The following is a 21,415-nucleotide window of genomic DNA, read 5'->3' as shown; positions in this document are numbered from 1 at the left end:
TTCCATTTATTTACTAGCTCCTTTGACCAAAGGTCTTGAGCTTAACCATAACAGACCATAAAACTAAAAAGGAAGATAACTTGAATAAACTGAAAAGGGCTGCAGCAAAGCCCTAAACAGAAGCTTAAAACAAGGCAAACAAGGGACATTCAAGCTCTACAAACGGGGCCCAGCCTTGAGGCGTCCCCCCCACCCAACCTCAGGTCGAAAAGGGCCGTCGAAGGGCCAGAAGGAGGGGAGGTTGGGGGCCCCGTGGCCAGACCGTGAGCCCCACAAAGAGGAGTGTCCCCAGGACACAAACGTTGTCCCCCGGGGAGAGAAAGGGGCCCCCAAAGCCAACACCAAGCCTGTGCCCCTACCGCGATGGGGGGTGATACCCCAACCGCAGCAGATGAAGCCACCAGCGTCTTCCTCCTCTCAGCTCGTGGGCAGTTGAAGCGGTTGCAGCGGTTGGAGGGTCTCAGAGCCCCGGCAGGGAACCATGGCAACCGGCATCAACACCTGGGCACCTAGAACCCTCCCTCCAACTGCCGCCTCCAGCAGGTTCTCTGGAAGGAGGGCCAAGGGACCCCTTCCTCCATCAATCCCCCCGCCCCTGAACCTGCCTGGCCGCCTCCTCCCACGCCCCCCTCGCCCCTGTCCCGACTAAATCTTCACAGCTCACAACTCCTGGCTGGTGGTTCCTTTTCACCTCCGTCGTGTGGGTCTTTTTGAATAAAAGCTTTTCTTCTCTTTCAAAAGCAAACCCTCCCATGCCTTCCTCAGGAAGCCAGAACCCTCCAAAACCTTTCCATAGCAGGAGTGGGGATTCGAACCTGGGTGTCCCAGATACAAGTACAGTACCCTGAACTACTGCCCCATACTGGTCTTCTGGAAGCAGGAGCCAGACATGACAGCCAGGGTGGTGCAGAGATTGGCGTGCCAGTGTAGGATCTGGGAGACCTGGGTTCGAATCCCCACTCTGCCACAAAAACTTACTGGGTGACCTTGGGCCGGTCACACAATCTCAACCTATCCTACCTCACAGGGTTGTTCTGAGGATGACATGGAGGAGAATGTTGTAAGCTGCCTTGGATGCCCGCTGGGGCGAGAGGTGGGGTGTAGAGAAAGTAACGGAACAAACAACTGGGGCTCCACGCCTCAAGCAACCTTTCTCAGTGACTGCTTGGCATCTCCTGCCCCCACGCCACTCCCCAGGGGGAAGACCTCTGCTCCAGCCCCTCCGCCTCCCCTGCCCAGTGTCAGAAACACTCTTACCCCAATATCCCAAGGGGCAAGAAGTAGAGCCAAGAAGACCAGGGCTAAAAGTTTAAAAAGCTGTATTGCAATGAAGGGAGTAGTGATAATCCTGTTGTGCTCCCCCATTCTCATAGAGTCCAATGAGAGCAATGAGGGCAGGAGGTTGGTTGAATTACAGCTTGCTTTATTGGCCAAGAAGTCATAATTGGGTGAGCCAGGATCCAGACAAACAGCTCTGCAATCCTGTCACACCGAGGCAGGGCAAATGCAAGAGGTTTTATAGACGTTTGACATTCCAATACAACAACGATACAATTCTCTTAACATCCGATTTTAGCTTGTCAATGCAATGTCATTAGTTTCTTCAACGTGTGCGTGAGCCTTGCTACATTAATGAGCGAAGCCTATCTCATTGAGCAGTTCAGAGCGTTCCCTTGCAGGGTGAAGCGAAAGCATAAAAAAGGAGGAATAGGTGGGAGGGAGGCTGTCGGAGCATTCCCTTATGCGAGGGGAAAGTTTCCAGCCTTTGGAGTGTGTGTGTGCGTACGTGCTTGGTGCTAAAGGAAAAAGGGGCCACTGGGAAGCGGCTTAAGCGGTTTTGCTTGTAAGCAGCTTATGCGTGTAGCTTGCGTGTATGTCTGAATAGTGATGCAGGAGTGATTACTTAGGCACAACAATCCAAGCTAGCTAACTCAAGGCAGAAGTGCCTGGCAAAAGGTTTTAAAGTCTCTACCCCCAATTTGCAAGCCCTCTCCTTCTCCCCATTGGCTGAGGTATTTGGGAGTTACACCTTTCTGGCCGCCTAAAACATACATCTCTGATAAGAGTCCCCCCCTCCCTCAACATATATCACATGTCTAATTATCGGCTCATTATAATTTCTCTGGGAGGAAAAGATAATATTCATGAGCTCATTATGCCTGCCCAGTAGCTCTTGCCTACATAAATTTGTCCTTGACTAGTGTAGTGCCCAAATATAAGGGCTGGTATAAAACACTATGTACTCATAGAATCATAGAATCTGGAAGGGACCACCAGGGCCATCAAGTCCAACCCCCTGCACAATGCAGGAAATTCACAACTACCTCCCCCCCCCACACCCCTAGTGACCAGAAGATTCCCAAGATGCCCTCCCTCTCATCATCTGCCTAAGGTCACAGAATCAGCATTGCTGACAGATGGCCATCTAACCTCTTCTTAAAAACCTCCAGGGAAGGAGAGCTTACCACCTCCCGAGGAAGCCTGTTCCACTGAGGAAGCGCTCTGTTAGAAAATTCTTCCTAATGTCTAGTCGGAAACTCTTTTGATTTAATTTCAACCCGTTGGTTCTGGTCCAACCTTCTTGAGCAACAGAAAACAACTCGGCACCATCCTCTCTATGACAGCCCTTCAAGTACTTGAACATGGTTATCACATCCCCTCTCAGTCTTCTCCTCTTCAGGCTAAACATACCCAGCTCCTTCAACCTTTCCTCATAGGACTTGGTCTCCAGACCCCTCACCATCTTTGTTGCCCTTCTCTGGACCCGTCCCAGCTTGTCTACATCTTTCTTAAATTGTGGTGCCCAAAACTGAACACAGTACTCTAGTTGAGGTCTAACCAGAGCAGAGTAAAGCGATACCATCACTTCGCATGATCTGGACACTATACTTCTGTTGATGCAGCCCAAGACTGCATTTGCCTTTTTAGTTACAGCATCACACTGCTGACTTATGTCAGTGTTTGGTCTACTAAGACCCCAAGATCCTTTTCACACAGACTACTGCTCAAACATGTCTCCCCCATCCTATAATTGTGCATTTGATTTTTCCTACCTAAATGCAGAACTTTACATTTGTCTTTGTTGAAGTGCATTTTATTAGTTCTAGCCCATTTCTCCAGCCTGTCAAGATCATCCTGCATCTTGGCTCTGACTTCTACCGTATTTGCTACCCCTCCCAATTTGGTATCATCTGCAAATTTAATAAGCATCCCCTCTATTCCTTCATCCAAATCATTTATAAAGATGTTGAACAACACAGGGCCCAGCACCGATCCCGGAGGAACTCCACTAGTCACTTCTCTCTAAGTGGATGAGGAACCATTAACTAGCACTCATATGCCCATGACACACAGAAGCTTTAGGGAAGTTGGCATCCAAAGGCTTTGAGCCAATAAATCATACTCTGCCTGGTACTGCCTCTCACCAGTAGAGAGAAAGCTGTCTTTGAATTACCTCTAACCTTAGGAATGTAGGTTCTGTTTCCTAGCTCTCAAGATCAAGCACTTTCCTAAGTTACGCCTTTGGGCTACACTAATAGGCTATGCTAATTAACATAGAGCAGACACCTAACGTGTATTGGTTCTTTTGTAATATGAAATGTTTCCTTGTAAGGCAATGTACCTTCCCTTGATCCTAAGGTATTTGTTCCTTTGTGAGTATCCCTGTGCCTTATCTGTGGTTAACTCACCCAGCTCTGTGTTTAGCTAAATAAAGAACTGTTTGCTTTGAACTTATCCTCCTCCTTGCTGTCTGTTCATTGGACATGTTGGGTACGGTACGTAGCTTTGCTGCTGGAAGGGGAGGCAGCGAGCTGGATGGTCCAGCAGTACGACCTCTGTTCCCGTGCGCTGCAGACCTTAGATGACTTTATGTTTGCGCTCAGACGGCGTTTTGAAGAGCCGCACCAGAGCATGTGGGCCAAGACGGCTCTGCTACAGCTTCGCCAGGGTGCCAAGTCAGTGATGCAGTATGCGAGTGAGTTCCAGTTGCTAGCAAGCAAAGCACAAGATCCTGAGAAAGTAAGGGCGGTGTTGGAGTGGGAGCCGCCAGCTACACGCAAACAATTGCAGCAGTTCCTTGGGTTTGCTAATTTTTACAGAGGGTTTCTCAACAATTTTGCGCGGGTGGCGTTACCCATAACAGATTTGTTAAAAATGAAGGGGAAAGGGGGTTCGACCACTCTGCCTTCCTCCAGGTTGATTTGGACGCCAGAATGTCAGCGGGCTTTTGACACTCTGAAAAAACTGTTCATTTCAGAGCCTATACTCAAACACCCTGACTGTGAAAAACCTTTCATTGTTCAAGTGGATGCTTCCGATGTAGCAATGTGGGGAGCATTACCGCAAGTGGGGGAAGCGGGGCAGCTTCAACCCTGTGTGTACTTTTCTAAAAGGTTTTCACAGTCTGAATTGAACTGGCCCATTTGGGAAAAAGAGGTGGCTGCCGTCAAATGTGCTCTCACGGTGTGGAGACATTTCCTAGAGGGGGTCGACGTCCCGTTTGAAGTGTGGATGGATCATAAAAATTTAGAGGCTTTAAAAGGAACGCACAAACTCATGGCAAAGCAGGTGCGGTGGGCCGAATTCTTCTCTAAGTTCCGTTCTGGGTTAAAGCATGTGCCCGGCAAGCAGAATCAATTGGCAGATGCACTTTCTCGACTCCCCCAGTATCAGAGCAAGGGGGGTCGTCCCACAGACTCGCTATTTACTCCTGAGCAGCGGGGGACTTTGCCTAGCCTGGCCGTTCTTACTCGCTCCCAAGCACGAGAGTCCCCTCCCTTGGAAGGGCTGCCAAACTCATTCAAAACTGCCTTGACTCAAGCCTGCCAGGCAGAGGGAGCCGCAAATAGTCTGCCTGACAAAATGACTCAGCGGGGGGTGGGGTTCTGGTTTAAAGAAAATAAACTGTATGTTCCTCTTTGACGGGAGGTGATGGATCGGGGCTATGGTCCCAAGGTGGTGGGGCATTTTGGTTTTGTTAAAACCCTGCATCTTTTACGCAGACAGTTCTGGTGGCCAGGGATGAGAACGGACTTGGATTATTTTATTTGCAGTTGCCCCACTTGCGCTACAGCCAAAAGGGTGGTGGGGAAGCCTTCCGGACTTTTGAAACCTTTGGAAACACCTTTGGCTCCTTGGGAAGTTATTGCCATGGACTTTGTCACGGATCTTCCTCCCAGCCGGGGGAAGACGGTACTATGGGTGGTCACAGACCTTTTTTCTAAACAGATTCATTTGGTTCCTTGCACGGGACTTCCCATGGCTCAAAAACTCGCTCAAACATTTGTATCACATGTCTTCAAATATCACAGTTTTCCACGCAAGGTGATCTCAGATCAGGTCGCACAATTCGTGGCAAAGTTTTGGAAAGCTTTTCTTGAGTTGGTGGGGGTGGAACAAGGGTTGTCCAGTGGCTATCATCCCCAGACCGATGGTCAGACTGAATGTCTCAACTCTGTTATTTGAGTTGCTATGCAAACTACTATCAAGATGATTGGGTGGATCTCTTGCATTTTGCTGAGTATGCTTATAATAATGCCTCCAAGTGCAAGTACAAAGCGCAAGCGGACAAACACCGTTCTCTGGGGTCGGACATCAAAGTGGGGGACCAAGTATATCTGTCCACAAAAAACCCTTGCTCCCTACGCACGTGTAAAAAACTCAGTGAGAAGTAAGTGGGACCCTTCCCAGTCTTGTGGCTCATAAATGAAGTCACAGTAGAACTCAGCCTTCCAAAGTCCCTGAGGGGCATCTATCCGGTGTTTCATATTAGTTCGCTAAAAAGATACAAGCATGCGCCAAAATGGCATCCTGATTCTGTTCCCGGGGGGGAGGAACATTTCGAAGTTTCCAAGCTCCTAGACTCCGGGGTCCCTAATAAGGTGCTCTACTACCTGGTGCGCTGGAAACACTTGGGGCCTGGTTATGATGAATGGGTAGCTGAGCACCAGGTGATTGTCCCCCGTCTAGTTCGCCCGTTTCACGATGCTTACCCCCAAAATCTCGTCTGTTTGTTGGGAGGGATGGGGGACCTTAGGGGGAGCCGAATGTCAGGCCTTTGCCTTTTTTCTGGAGCAAAGGCTTTTGACAATAGTCAGGCCAGGTTCTGGCCACATGTCAAGTCCTTGGTTCTCATGCCTATGAATATCTGTGTACAGTTTCGCTCTTCCTGTTTTCTGCAGCTGTGGTAATGTTTAGTCTGTCTTCCTGGGAACCGCTTATCTCGAGGTTACCTAGCAACTGTCCTTCAGTGTTCCTCCTCTGAAGATGCCTGCCACAGCTGCTGGCGAAACGTCAGGAAAGAAAATACCAAGACCACGGTCACACAGCCCGGATAACCTACAAGAACCATTGCCTAGCAATGTTTACCTTTTCAGTCCGTAGTGTCTTAAGCATGTAACCTGCCTGTGTTCCCCATTACTAGCCTCACCTGCCTGTAGGCAGTCAGTCCTTTAATCTATCTTTTTGCTCCTAATAAAGTATTACTGCTTCAGAGCTACCTGCCTGGATGAGTTTGCTTATGGGATGCTAGGGACAGACGCCTGAAACTGACAATACGACAATGAGGCACTTCACAAGCAACTGGCTACAATAAGTTTATGGTTCCTCCTTATCTGGGGAGTAAAGGAACTGTGAGTTATTTGTGCTCTCTAATTCATTGTTGCTCTGGTATCTAGTCCCTCAAAGACATTCTTTCCAACTATAGACTTGTGTCTGTATGACCTAAGTTACTGAATTGTTGCCCACACCAGGTGCTCAGGAGGAAGACGAAGGTGAGTTGTGCACCAGAGTTCTTAATGTCAAGATGTCTCTCTTCCCCACGGACGGGCCCATCTAGGCGCTCAGAACTGGACCCGTTGCAGTTAGAATAGATTTATGGAATCTCTATGCCACATTTTCTTTGCAACTCTTTTTGTGTGCTGTAACCTATTTCAATGGAGCCCATGCAAGTCAATGGGCAATCCTGGCTCCCATTATCTTCAATGGGCTGTGCAGCCTCTCCCATTGTTTCTAATGGGCTAGCCTGCCCTTCGTTTTAGTACATCCCCTCCCTGCGTGACCTCAGGCCAGTCACACACTCTCATCCTGGCCTACCTCATAGGGCTGTTGCGAGGCTAAAATGGAGGGGAGGATCTGGGAGGCCCAGCCCAGGTTCGATTCCCCACTCGTGCCATGGGAGCTTGCTGGGTAACCTCAGTCTAGTCACACTCTCTCAGCCTGACCTACCTCACAGGGCTGTTGTTAGGCTAAAGTGGAGAGGAGGATCTGGGAGACTCAGGTTCGAATCGCCACTCGTGCCAGGGAAGCTCCCTGGATAATCTTGGGCCGGTCACTCTCTCTCCGCCTAGCCCACCTCACGGGGCTGTTGTGAGGATAAAACAGGAGAAGGATGTAAGCCGCTTTGAGTCCCTAATTGGGGGGGGGAAAGCTGGGTACAAACGAGTAGAACAAGCAAACAAATAAATAAATCTCACCGTTGCAAACTGGACCGACAGATTCGGGGCCGGAACTCGGCAGTGGGGCTCCGGGGGTGCCTATTTATCGTCGTAACCGGAAGTGCGGCCGCCATTCGGCCTGCTGGGGGGTCGGTTTCTTCGCAGCACACACCGGAAGCGGGCTGTTGGGAGCGAGGGAGGCTCGACCGGAAGTGCGTCAGCGTCCCTGCCGGCGTCGGCTTCCTCTGCCATGGCGGAGAGGGCCCGGCCGGCTTTGGTGGACGCGCCGCCCCACGGTGAGGGGAAGGGGCGGCGGCGGCGGCGCTGGGCCCAGTGTGTGTGGGGGGTCTCCGGCCCTCGCCCCTCTTCCTCACCGGGCTCTCCTCCCCTTCTGTGTCTCCTCCGCAGACTGCCCCGGCACCGGCAGCCACCAGGCGGGCGAGGCCGCCGCCTGCCAGGGATGCCCCAACCAGGGCGTGTGCGCCTCGGCCAGGCCCAGCGCCGGCCCCGACCCAGGTGAGGCTGCGGGGAGAGGAGGGGAGAGGAGGGGGCCTGCTGGGAAGACCCCTCCTCCTCGGACCCCCCTCTCTCTCGTGAACACAGAATCAGACCCCTCTGGGTCCATCCGAGTCAGTCTTGTCCACTCAGACCGGCAGCGGCTCTCCAGGGTCTCAGGCAGAGAAGGGTCTTTCACGTCACCTGCTTGCCTAGTCTTGTAATGCCTGTGTTATAATGTTAATTTTGAATCAATATAACACAGTGGGAGGTTGATAGTTCAAAGCAGCAGTTTATTGAGCTCAATAATACATACCGGATGAAACTGCCCTAATGCGCAGGACAGTCTTCATACAGAACAAAGGATTGCTACCCCAGTTATAACTTCTGGTTAGGGATGTTCCAATTACGTCGACTTACTAAACATTGGTTGTCTGCCTTTCTTTAATTAACATAGTATATAGAGATTGGTAGAAGCTGTCTTTAAGCAAGCACTTGGTCTTGTGATTCACATTCCTAACAGTGAAGGTAAGACATTGGTTTTCTCTACAGGGGAAAGCCTGTACCAGGCAATGTGTTCTGTTGGCCTCTTATAGTTATGGATGCCAACGTTCCCAAAGTTTCCATGTGTGGGTAGAATATATCTGCCTGATGCTATGCTCTATTTTTGAGCATAGCACCTCATGAACCTATGAATGTTTATACATATGAAAGAATATATGTTTTCCTATAAATGAAGTTTATAGGCACTTCATTCTGAACCTGGGACCTTCTGCATGCCAGGCAGAGGCTCTACCACGGAGCCACAGCCCCCTCCCCTTCTTCTAAATAAAGCTGCCTTGTACTGAATCAGACCCCTCTTGGTATTCGCCTGGAGACGGGCATGTTAAAAATTGAGGCTAGAATTACGCTAGCCTCAATTTCTCTTTGGCTAAAGGCTCATGAGGCCTCAGAAGGGTTCCTGCCACTGCTTACTTCAGATAACTATAAATCAAAGTGGTGGATGCAAAAAAGAGAGAGAGAGACTCAGCCTTTCCCCGCAGTTCTTGTTAGAGCTTAATAGAGAGCAGGTAAGGCCAATAGTTAGACAAAGGATCTCTAATATAGAGAGACGATCAGAGCTTCTGAGTTCCCCTGTCTATTTGGCTCCAGTTAGAAATAGACTCACCCTAGGACCGGCAGAATACCTGTCTTTTATAGAGCCAGACAAGCAAAGAAGAGCCCCAACCCTGGCGAGAGGCTCGGTGCTATCGTCAGCGATTATAGATGGAAAATTTAGGAAGTTATCAAAATCGGAGTGGGGATGCCCTTGTAAGACAGGAGAAAGAGAGAATGTAGGTCATGTTTTATTCAGATGTGTCTTTTATAAGGAAATGCGCCAAAATTGATTTTCCCACTTATTAATGCAACAGATTTTAGCTCAGAGGTGGAGAAACTGAAATACCTCTTGTGGAAAGGAGATCATAATAGATTGTTACAGGTAGCTAAATTCTGTTTGGTGGCAATTAAAATTCGCTCAGAAAAGGTGGGTAGAGTCAATAATATTAAATCCTAAATTATTAAAAATTTTGGCCATTTTTTTAAAAGGAGAGAATGTTTTATCTGGGTTTTTAGTAATTGCTTATTTTCTATTTATAGTGTTTTTAATGTATGTTTGTTCTCTTTTGCTGGCAATCACTGTATTAATAAACTGTCTGACTGACCCTCTTGGTCCGTCAAGGTCCACATTGTCTGCTCACTTGTGGGTTTTCTTATTTATTGTTCCTATTTTTCATGTATATCCTGCTTTTGTCCCTGATTGGGGACCCAAGGTGGCTTTTCCCATTGTTTCCCCCTCCACTTAGTCCTCACGACAACAGCCTTGTGAGGGTTGGTTGGGCTCAGAGATTGTGACAGGCCCAAGGTGACCTGGTGTGCTTGCACAGTGGATTCAAACCCAGTGGTCCCAGGTCCTAATCCATGACACCACACCAGCCCTCTGCCAGTCGCCGAGTTGTTACAGAGGCCCGTCTGAAGAAACCCCACTGCGTGCGCAGATATAAAGACAGCAGAAGATAATTTCTTTGGGCAGAACTTCATTCTGCATTCTCTCAATCCTTGGAGAATTTCCTACCGACTGAGCCTATATGTGCAATTGGCAGAGGGAAGGGTGTTCACTGAGCATCCCTTTGCAAGCCAAACTGTGACGTCCCTTCTGTTTCTGTGCAGCTATCGAAGAAATCAAGGAGAAGATGAAAGCCATCAAGCACAAGATCCTGGTGTTGTCTGGGAAAGGAGGCGTCGGCAAGAGCACCTTCACAGCTCACCTGGCGCATGGCTTGGCAGAGGATGAAACCAAGCAGGTCTGTCTGCTCTTCCTAGTCCTTTTCTGAAACCTCTATCACTCTGAACAATGCTACAAGTCAGCTGTGACTTGACAGCACTTTCCGCCACGGCATCATTCCATTGTGGTTGGAGAGGTGGGGGACAGCTCCAACCCTGCTAATTTACGTGGCTTCGGTCAAGGTGTAAAAGAAAAGCAACAGATTCAGTGGTGTAATGACACCAATATTAAATTATGGCAGTGGTTTGGAACGGTGGACTCTGACCTGGAGAACAGGGTTTGATTCCCCACTCCTCCACATGAGCTGCAGAGGCTAATCTGGTGAACTGGATTTGTTTCCCCACTTCTACACGTGAAGCCAGCTGGGTGACCTTGGGCTAGTCACAGCCCTCTCAGCCCCACCTACCTCACAGGGGAGGGGAAAGGGAAGGTGATTGTAAGCCAGTTTGATTCTGCCTTAAGTGGTAGAGAAAGTCAGCATATAAAAACCAATATAAGAACCAACTCTTATTATAATTATTTATTTTGCTTCAATTATACCCTGACTTTATCCCCAGTGGGGACCCAAAGCAGCTGACATGGTTCTCCCCTGCTTTATCCTCACAACAGCAACCCTATGAGGTAGGGTAGGCTGAGACCATGTGATTGCCCCAAGGTCACCCAGTAAGCTTCCTTGTCAGAGTGGGGATTCGAACCTGGTTCTCCTAGAACCTAGTTTGGTACTCTAACCACGACACCACATGAGAGTTTTTATTTGCAAGTTCTTTCACGGTTTAAAAAAAGATTTATTTCTTCATATTGCTGTTATAATTACATTGTTGTGATGCACAAACTTGCATTACTGGATATGTTGTTTTATACAATAGGGATATGCCTAGATTAAGTAACGATCCACCAGCGTGATCATGTGTATTGCAAATAATTGGTAGAGCGTTGTGATCTCATGTCCTAATAAATATTAATAAATAATTAATGAGTGTGTAACTATGCATTTTTGGCTTTAAGGTTGGGCCTCTTTGCACCCCTACTGGGTAGTAGCTTCCATTTAACTCAGCAGGACTTACTGAATATAGATGCTTAGGATTGTGCTTCATGTCATGTTGTGACGTTTAATGCAATTCACTTTGTTATTGTGATGCTCACAGTTCTCCAGCCTTCTCAACTTCCTTTTTATTTTATTTTTTTCAGATTGCTGTCCTGGACATTGATATTTGTGGACCGTCGATACCGAAAATAATGGGCCTCGAGGGGGAGCAGGTATGGTGGAGTAAAACAGAAAAGACAGTTTTCTGACACTGTCTGAACAGACGCTTCTTTCCGGATTTTGTGCCATATGAAATATGCAGCACTTTGGTTGTCTCTAGGGCTGCATCAGGAATCAGTGCTCAGGAACCAGAGTTTCTTCTGGAGGGACCCTGGTGACTCCTTCCGGGTTAGTTTCAGCAATCAGCACAGTAGCACTCAGCTGTCGAAACTGCTAAGAGTGGTGGGCAGGCACCCTGTCTTGGAATGCTTATCATGATACGTTCAGGGTCTTCTGAAGTGAAGGAACTGCAACCTTCTGTACAGAGATAAAGAAAAGCTTTTTGCTTGGATCCCAGCAGCTCCTGCTAGAAGGAGGAAACACTGTCTACTCTGAGCAAAGCCCAGATTTCTTTTGTGTGTTTTATGCATTCTTTCTAAAGCAGATCTGCCCTATATGCAGACAGTGGGTTGGATCCAGACAGAATTGGCCATTTCCACCCATTTCTTCCTCCCCCACATGTCATTCCTCCAAGTCCCCTCACCCCAGGAGCAATATTTTGTGGAGGCTGGTGGGCTGCAGAGGGGTCGGGGAAGGCAGGGACGTTCTGTCCCGCCATTGGAAATTTCTGTTTGGATCCAAACCAATGCCTGTAGACCTCTGGCACCCTATTTTTTATTGTTTAACTGCTGTCCACGTGTGTGTGTGTAAATATTAACACTTCAAAATACTCCCATTCTCAGGTTCATCAGAGTGGGTCTGGCTGGTCTCCAGTGGTGAGTAAATTTTGGAAAAAGTCTCGTGGCAGACGCACTCTTCCTGGTTCACAGAGGCAAGGGTGCATGCAGCCTTCCAGAGCTGGGGGTTGGGGTGGGCTGCCATGGAAGCTGAGCAGAGGAGACATTTTGTCACAGACCCTGGCTCCTCTGCTAGAAATGTGTGATGCCGCGTTACCCTCGAGCGGTGGTGGTGGAAAGGGCCGTCAAGTCACAGATGACTTTCGGCGACCCCAGAGGGCTTTCAAGGCAAGAGACGTTTGGAGGTGGTTGGCCATTGCCTTCCTCCACATGGGCTGAGAGAGTTCAGAGAGAACTCTCAAAGTCACCCAGCAGGCTTTATGTGGAGGATTTGGGGAATCAAACCCGGTTCTCCAAATTAGAGTCTAGTAGGTACCATCAAGTACAGGGGTGTCAAACATAAGGCCCGTGGGCCAGATCCAGCCCCTGGAGAACTCTTATCCAGCCCACGAGACATCCACCACCACCCCACGGCCCGGCCCGACCACTTGACATTTATGTCATATCCAGCCCTCATAACAATTGAGTTTGACACCCCTGCTCTAGTAGGTACTGAATATTTGCTTGCATGCAAAACTACTGGCCTTATGAAACAAGAGCACTAAATAAAAAGCACTGTATGTATTTTAGTTTTAAATAATGCAAATTGATTTCAACGCTAATTTTTCAAAAATCACAGTTTGAATTAAAAATAGCCTTTTAGGGAAGTATCTGTTTGAGCTGATATACCTGTCGGAGCAGAGTTCCGTAGGGCCTGTAAAACTGTTCCACCAGGCCTGCGGTTGAGGACAGCAACGGTGTCAACCATAGCTGGCCTCCCTTTCCCCTTCTATAATGTTCCATCTTACAGTGTTACCGGGGACTCTGACTGCTTTCCCCTGATGGTTTATAGCGCCCATCGATTTATTAATAGCACTTTTATGGTATATTGATCTAGCTTTTACATTTATGTATTTGTATGTATGATATTTTAGATATGTATGTATTATGTTTTATGATTGTTGGCTGCTCTGAGCCCGGCTTCAGCTGGGACATAGAGTGGGATATAAGACAAATATATTCTAGCAATCAATATAACTCTGAATATTGTCGAAGGCTTTCACGGTCAGAGTTCATTGGGTTCTTGTAGGTTATCCGGGCTGTGTAACCGTGGTCTTGGTATTTTCTTCCCTGACGTTTTGCCACTGTCCTTCAGTGTTACTCCTCTGAAGATGCCTGCCACAGCTGCTGGCGAAACGTCAGGAAAGAAAATACCAAGACCACGGTTACACAGCCCGGATAACCTACAAGAACCAATATAACTCTGGTTATCTAAAGAGAATTGTGTGTGTGTGTAAAGTGCCGTCAAGTCGCAGCTGACTTATGGCGACCCCTTTTTGGGGTTTTCATGGCAAGAGACTAACAGAGGTGGTTTGCCAGTGCCTTCCTCTGCACAGCAACCCTGGTCTTCCTTGGTGGTCTCCCATCCAAATACTAACCAGGGCTGCTTAGCTTCTTAGATCTGACAAGATCAGGCTAGCCTGGGCCATCCAGGTAAAGATAAAGAGAATTATCTGGTGGTAAAGGGGTTATCGTTAATTCACAGGGTCGACGTAAGTCGAAAGCGACTTGACAGCACTTAACATGCACACACAAACGGTCACTTCCCGGTTAGATTACTGTAACTCACTCTACACGGGGCTGCCCTTGAAATTGCTTTGGAAGCTTCAGATGGTGCAGAATGCAGCTACGTGGGTCCTAACTGGGACCCCTTGGAGAGTTTCTGTCCAGCCTATCCTTCTCCAGCTGCGTTGGTTGCTGAGATGCTTCTGGATCAGGTTCAAGGTGCTGGTTTTAACCTTTAAAGCCCTACACGGCCTGGGACCATCATATCTCTGGGACTGCCTCACCCAATACATCCCCCCCCCCCGAGAGCATTACAGTGTATTACTCAAAATCACTTGGTGATATCCTGGCCCAAAGTTGATCTGTTTGTCCTCGACCAGGGCCAGGGCCTTTTCAGCCGTGGCCCTTGCCTGGCAGAACTCTTGGTCCAAAGAGACCAGGCCTCTGTGGGACCTTTCCCAGTTCCACAGGGCCTGTAAGACAGGGTTGTTCCACCAGGCTGATGGCTGAGGGCAACTTTCCTCCTGTTGCTAGGCGGATTGACTTCTACCGCTTTGAGATTGCAGCCGATGGCTTAGTATTTACACATTATATGTCATCTGCTCCCCCCCCCCCCAGCACTACAGTTGGTAATCCTTGGGGTTTTTTCTCTCCCCCATTGTTTTCTCAGAGGCCAGGGAACGGAATGTTTCCTGTCCAAAGGCTTGGTTGGACAGCTGCTATGCCAACGGCTTGACTGAAATGGGATTTTAAATTTGGTTTTATTGTGAATCTATACTCAGTTCTTATGTATTGTTTTTGTTTGTGTACATGATGTATATTTTAACTTGTTGGAAGCTGCTCTGAGCCCCGCTTGTTGGGGGAGAGCAGGTTATAAAACGGAAAAATAAATAAAATTCTCGAAAGAGCATTGCCACTTTAACAAATGGCTCCGAAAGCGAACCAAACGTGTCTGGCAGAAGAGCTGTGATAATTTCAATACCCCACACCCTATGTTTTGGCCAAATGTGCACCTGCTTGTGTTTTTTTCAGTATGTTGAAGAGAATCTCGGCGTGATGTCGGTGGGGTTCTTGCTCGGCAGCCCTGACGATGCCGTCATTTGGAGAGGACCCAAGAAGAACGGTTTGTACCTTGCTGGGAGTAAAAGAGCAGCAAAGGACTGGGGTCGAACCAGGCTAGGCTCGGGAAGACCTGGTTTTCCAGTGCAGTGTGATGTAGTGGTTAAGAGCAGTGGTTTGGAGCGGTGATCTGGAGAACCAGGTTTGATTCCCCACTCCTCCACATGAGAGGCAGAGGCTAATCTGGTGAACTGGGTTGGCTTCCCCACTCCTACACGTGAAGCCAGCTGGGTGACCTTGGGCTAGTCACAGCTCTCTCTGAACTCTCTCAGCCCCACCTACCTCACAAGGTGTTTGTTGTGGGGGGGGGGCTGAAGGGAAGGTGATTGTAAGCCAGTTTGATTCTTCCTTAAGTGGTAGAGAAAGTCTTCAAATTGTATCAAGTATCAACATGGTAAAGCAGATACTTGCATACACACTCTTGTGTGGGAGACCAATAGAGCCCGGTATAAGAACAACTTGCAGGCACTCCAACTAGAGGACTTTACAATTTGACATTTATTTAGTACCCTACACACAAGCCTGGGCTGGTATATGGTTGTTTGCACAGGTTGAGATATTTGTCAATACTTGTGTATGCATTATATGGGTTTAATTTGACCACTGATGAAGGCCTGCTGGCTGAAACGCGTCTGGCGTGTGGTATAGGTCTATCAACCTTTTAAGATGCCATTATGCCACGTTTTATCATTTTTAATGTTTTTAATCCTGATATAGCACCTTAAAATAAAACATATTTCTTTATTATTTTATCTTTTCCACCCAACCTTGGTTACCCAGCTTTCAGTTTTTTAAGTTTGTGTTTCTCCCCCCTTTTTTCCCCACTTGTCTTGTGGGACCAGCTGTACGGAAGATCATTTGGCACCGCGGAGCCGTACGAGATGATTGTAGCTTCAGCCCTCTCCAGGCAGGGAGAATTTAGTAGCCTTCCGCATTGGGAGCCCTGCTTCGCTTTGCATTTTGTGCATTGAGTATGAAATCCCTGTGCTGCAGATTCTGAGCATCAGCTACTTTTACCTGCTCCCTGCTGCTTAACGCCCAGTGGTAGAGCATCTGCTTGGCATGCAGAAGGTCCCAGGTTCAATCCCTGGCATCTCCAGTTAAAGGGACTAGGCAAGTAGGTGATGTGAAAGACCCCTGCCTGAGACCCTGGAGAGCCACTGCCGGTCTGAGTAGACAATGCTGACTTTGATGGACCCAGGGGGGTCTGATTCAGTATCAGGCAGCTTCATGTGTTCACACCATCCCAGGTCTTGCCCAATTTTGGGGGACTCTGAAAACTCTCTGCTGTTGTTTCTAGAATTCACCGTATGAACATTTGCCTGAACTGAGCTGTGTTTGGCTACAGACTCACCAGGGGGAGCCTGTAACGTTTCTCCAGTGACCACTGAAACACGTCAGGAGACGGACATTTGCAATTAAATAACCTTGTTGCTTGTTCGCTTTTTGTGTGTGGACAGTGGAAACGGTGGGCCACTTGCTATGTTTTTTGTGTGTGGGGGTGGGTGGCTTTGGATTTTATTTCAAATGTAAAATCATGCATTTGTGGTGTGTTTTTAAGGAATGATTAAGCAGTTTCTCCGAGACGTGGACTGGGGTGAAATTGACTACCTGATTTTAGACACGCCTCCAGGAACCTCCGATGAGCACCTGTCCATAGTTCAGTATCTCAGCTCTACCCATATAGACGGGGCAGTCATCGTCACCACCCCCCAGGTATGAAATGTGAGCCCCCCCCCCACCGTTAAGATCTTCAGAAGAAGGCCTGCAGTCTGGTTCTGGCTGCCTGATTTGTGAAATCCTCCTGGCTTCTACGCAGGGCCTCAGTATTGTGAATTGGCCTACCTAAGGAGGCCCACGGACCCCTGCACAGCAGCTTTGTAGGTGGTAGTGAGGAGCATTCTGTCTTCATAAAGGGCAGGGTATAAAAATAAATTGTTCATGGTTTTTTAATGTGACTTACTGTGTTGGAATGATCATATGCTGAATCCAGGATTGGTTTATACCATACCACGGATGATGAAGAAGCAGAGTATAGCAGGGGTCCCCAGCTTTTTTGCGCCCGTGTGCACATCTTGAATTTTGACACATCATGGTGGGCACAGCAACAAAACGGCAGCCCGCCACAGGATGGCAGCTGCTGCAAAAGCAACAGTCAGAAACATTTGCACAGCCAGTCCAGTCACCAGGGGCCAAACAGAAGCCTTGTTGGGCGAAAGTCCCCCAGGCCCCGCCCACTTTCTAAAAACACCTGGGCACCACGTTGGGGCCCCTGGCCTAGGTAATGTTTGAAATGCTGACCTGAGGTTTATAACTCGTGGTCCAACATACTGCAGTTGTTCAGTTGCGTAAAGCCTTGGTGTTGCTTTTATTTAATGGGCAGTGAGAGTCTTGTTGGAGTGTAAAGACTTGTGTAAGCGTTTGTTGCCGTGCCCACCACACCATGCCAGAATTCAGAATGTGCCCGCAGGCTCAAAAAGGTTGGGGACCCAGGCCCCAAAAATGTTGCAGTGGGTTGCTTTACTTCTCCAGGTGTTTAGATGGAATCGTTCTTTGCTTGTTACCAGTCTGTTGCGAGGGGTGGGGCCGTGGCTCAGTGGTAGAGCCTCTGCTTGGCGTGCAGAAGGTCCCAGGTTCCATCCCTGACTTCTCCAGTTAAAGGGACCAGGCAGGAGGTGATGGGAAAGACCTTTATTGGCCTGAGACCCTGGAGAGCCACTGCCAGTCTGAGTAGACAAGACTGACCTTGATGGACAGACGGTTTGATTCAGTATTAAGCCAGCTTCATGTGTTCAAAATGACTCAATGTGTTGGAATGCGGGAGTCCATTCAAAGGCAGTTATCAGCAAACCAGCGGGACATATTTGAATTAATATTCGGTTGCTTTTTTAAAACAGGAAGTGGCACTTCAGGATGTTCGGAAAGAGATTAATTTCTGCCGTAAGGTGAAGCTGCCAATAATCGGAGTTGTTGAAAATATGAGTGGCTTCGTGTGTCCGAAATGCAAGGTAAGGCGACGATCCGTTGTGAACACCCTGCGGTGGCTTTTACCATGTCTTGGCGGAACATGAGCCTGTGTCAATAAGAATGTCCTCCATAGACAGGACAGTTGAAAAGTTCAGTTGCCATTGCAGGATTTTGTAACAGCAAGAAATAAGCTTGTTGCCAATAGGTATCACCCTATTCACATTTCCTTATCTTGATTTATTGGCCTCCTACTAAGGCTTGTATTTGCAGTTTAACTATAGTTCTCTTGAAAATGTAATTTTACTAAGTTTATCCAAACCTTCAGTAACCTGTGTGTTCTGAAATCTGTAGCTTTATGAGAGTCCAGCATTTACATAGTGTGTGTTTTGCCGTCAAGTCACAAGTACTGACTTATGGCGACCCTGTAGGGTTTTCATGCCCTGATATGTTCAGAGGGGGTTTGCGGTTGCCTTCCCCTGTGTCAGGACCCTGGTATTCCTCGGAGGTCTCCTGTCCACATACTAGCCAGGGTCAGGGCTGAGAGTGTGTGACTGGTCCAAGTTTACATAGGATTGTATTGAAAATCAAAAGGTTGGGGTGGTGGTGAATGCCATTGGGAAACATTTTAAATTAGATTTTGGTGACAATTGTAATCCTTGTAATCCAGTACAGAACCCTGATTTATGGGGCAAACATGCTGTGCATTTTTATGTCCCAGAGAACCGGAGCATTTCAGACATCAGGAGAGCTTGAGCCTCTTAACCCCCAAGGAAAAGAGGGATAGAAATGCTTTAATAAGAAAATCAGTAGTAAAAAGGGAGGTGAAAGGGACGTTTGAGCTCAGCAACGGGCCATGTTCATGCATCAAATTTGGTTGATTAGAGTTATGGCATCTAAATTTCTTACTAACTATGAACAGTAAAGTTTAAAAGAGCAAAAGTCCAGTAGTACCTTAAAGACTAACAACATTTCTGGTAGGGTATGAGCTTTCGTGAGCCACAGCTCACTTCTTCAGATACCAGAAGTAAAGTTTAGATAGCAGCTTTCTCTGTTTGTAGCAAATTGTCAGATTCTGTTAATCTGCTACACAGACTTTTCAGGATATTCAAGGCAGTTCTTGATAGATAACAAGAATACCAAATAATTTCTTCTACATTTATCCCACCTGCTGTGCAAGCAGCTAGCAGAGTAATTTGGCGTATTTTCCACATAAGCTCTGAATTTCACTCCATTTTCTGCTTTAGTAAGGTCACCGCTCGATTATGAGGCCTGGCGTCCATTTGCCAGGTCTACACAAGTTTTTGGCCTCAGTACCTTGGGGAGGGGTCGGGCTCTGTTTGGCAGGCAGAAGGTCCCAGGTTCAATCCCCAGCATCTCCAGTAAGGACCAGGTGGGAGGTGATATGAAAGGCCTCCTCCTAGGACCCTGGGGAGCCTCTGCCAGTCTGAGTAGACAAGACTGATCTTGATAAACCAAAGGTCTGATTCAGTATAAGGCAGCTTTATTTAGAATAAGGGGAGGGGCCGTGGCTCAGTGGTAGAGCATCTGCTTGGCATGCAGAAGGTCCCAGGTTCAATCCCCAGCATCTCCAGTTAAAGGGACTAGGCAAGCAGGTGATGTGAAAGGCCTCTGCCTGGGACCCTGGGAGCTGCTGCCAGCCTGAGTAGACAAGACTGACCTTGATGGACCCAGGGCAGACCCAGTATGAGGCAGCTTCATGTGTTCCCCTTTGGGTCCTCCTTTGAGATTCCACTCCTGGCTGGCTGGGCATTGGAGTGGCATGGCTATGTAACCCCAGAAGAAGCAATGGGAAGTAATCTAGTAATCATCCAGCGGAACCGAGGGGGGGGAAGGCCCTGGGTTGTCACATGTCCTGAGCAGTGAAAGACCGGCACCTCCAGAATTGCACGTCAAAGCCGAGCTCTCCTGGTTTGCGTGTGGCCCCTCTGATCTTGCTTCATGCTGTCTGTCGTCTTTTGTTCTGCAGAAAGAATCTCAGATATTCCCTCCGACCACCGGAGGCGCAGAGTCCATGTGTCATGCGTTAAACGTGCCTCTTCTGGGGAAAGTGCCCCTGGACCCTCAAATAGGTAACCTGGAATTTGTTGTGCATAAACTGAAGTTGCAGCCAAATCTAACTTGCACCAAAAAAAATTGCTCGCATCTGCCCGAGTCCTGCAGACTACATTCTTTGTGAGGGGAGTGGAACAAATGAAGTACTGATATTTCATGGTGTCTCATTTGTGTGGACTTCCTTTTCTCCCAGGAAAAAGCTGTGACACAGGACGCTCGTTCTTTTCTGAGATACCAGATTCTCCAGCAACGTTATCCTACAGGGATATTATCCAAAGTATGTTCGACAGTGAGCGGGGTTCAGGTCTCTGCTTCGCCACAGAGCTCAGCTGGAGGGAGAGGGGCGTGCATTTTAATTTCCTGCCTCTGCCCTCAAAACATCTTTGTATGCTGCATTATGTTTTTCATCCTCTTCTTTTCTTTTCCCACAGGAATCCAAGACTGCTGTAGCCACAACCGCCCCCAGGAAGAGCAAAACCCTTAAAGAAACCAGCATAGGAATGCATACATAGGAATAATCCAGAGTCTTATTTTGCAAATAAATGTACTGAGTGTCAGTTTGAGCCGGCGGGTTTGTTGTTCTTAAGAGCACAAAGTGTCCAAAGTCTTCTGCACGGACATTGTTTTGTCACAAGGAGCAAACTGGCTGGTCCAGTCTATTTCTTGCTTAATTGAAAACTGTCAAACGGAGATAACATCAAAAGGGACCGATTTGAACATGCGTTTTGAAGAAGAAGAGTTGGTTTTTATATGCCAACTTGCTCTGCCACTTAAGGGAGAATCAAACCGGCTTACAATCACCTCCCCTTCCCCTCCCCACAACAGACACCCTGTGAGGTAGGTGGGGCTGAGAGAGTTCAGAGAGAGCAGTGAATAGTCCAAGGTCACCCAGCTGGCTTCGTGTGTAGGAGTGGGGAAACAAATCGAGTTCACTAGATTAGCCTCCACCACTCATGTGAAGGAGCGGGGAATCAAACCCGGTTCTCCAGATCAGACTCCACCGCTCCAAACCACCGCTCTTAACCACTACACCCAGCTGGCTCTCGACTACAATGTGCCTGTCCAGAAATTTTTGTGTGTTTCTGAGCAGCTGCAGTAGACCCTCACCTACTGTGTTCAGTTTTGTGCGCCCCAATTTAAGAAAGATGTAGACAAGCTGGAACGTGTTTAGTGGAGGGCAACAAAGATGGTGAGGGGTCTGGAGACCAAGTCCCGTGAGGAAAGGTTGAAGGAGCTGGATATGTTTAGCCTGAAAAGGAGAAGACTGAGAGGGGATATGATAACCATCTTCAAGTACTTGAAGGGCTGTCATAGAGAGGAGGGTGCCAAGTTGTTTTCTGTTGCCCCAGAAAGCCAG

The 21,415-nt window shown here is 48.1% G+C and overlaps 1 protein-coding gene across 1 annotated transcript; it reads left to right on the top strand.

The window, feature by feature from the left end:
• Positions 1-7,842: 7,842 nt before the first annotated feature.
• NUBP1 (NUBP iron-sulfur cluster assembly factor 1, cytosolic) lies at positions 7,843-20,573 on the top strand. Its single transcript, XM_056866278.1, has 10 exons — positions 7,843-7,952; positions 10,140-10,273; positions 11,443-11,511; positions 12,241-12,273; positions 14,932-15,022; positions 16,580-16,734; positions 17,916-18,026; positions 19,973-20,075; positions 20,252-20,335; positions 20,490-20,573. Exons 2-10 carry the CDS (start codon positions 10,163-10,165, stop codon positions 20,540-20,542), a joined length of 810 nt encoding a protein of 269 aa, XP_056722256.1. The 5' UTR covers positions 7,843-7,952; positions 10,140-10,162; the 3' UTR covers positions 20,543-20,573.
• Positions 20,574-21,415: the final 842 nt, after the last annotated feature.

This window comes from Euleptes europaea, chromosome 21, assembly GCF_029931775.1.
Source record: "Euleptes europaea isolate rEulEur1 chromosome 21, rEulEur1.hap1, whole genome shotgun sequence".
Lineage (NCBI taxonomy): Eukaryota > Metazoa > Chordata > Lepidosauria > Squamata > Sphaerodactylidae > Euleptes > Euleptes europaea.
This window is presented reverse-complemented; position numbering and strand designations above follow the sequence as displayed.

What these genes read in the sequence shown, in the direction of transcription:
- NUBP1 (XM_056866278.1), top strand. Translation starts at nt 10,163, where the DNA reads ATGAAAGCCATCAAGCACAAGATCCTGGTGTTGTCTGGGAAAGGAGGC. An exon ending in TCATCGTCACCACCCCCCAG is followed by an intron (nt 16,735 to 17,915) that starts GTATGAAATGTG and finishes TTTTTAAAACAG; the next exon opens with GAAGTGGCACTTCAGGATGT. An exon ending in GCCCCTGGACCCTCAAATAG is followed by an intron (nt 20,076 to 20,251) that starts GTAACCTGGAAT and finishes CTTTTCTCCCAG; the next exon opens with GAAAAAGCTGTGACACAGGA.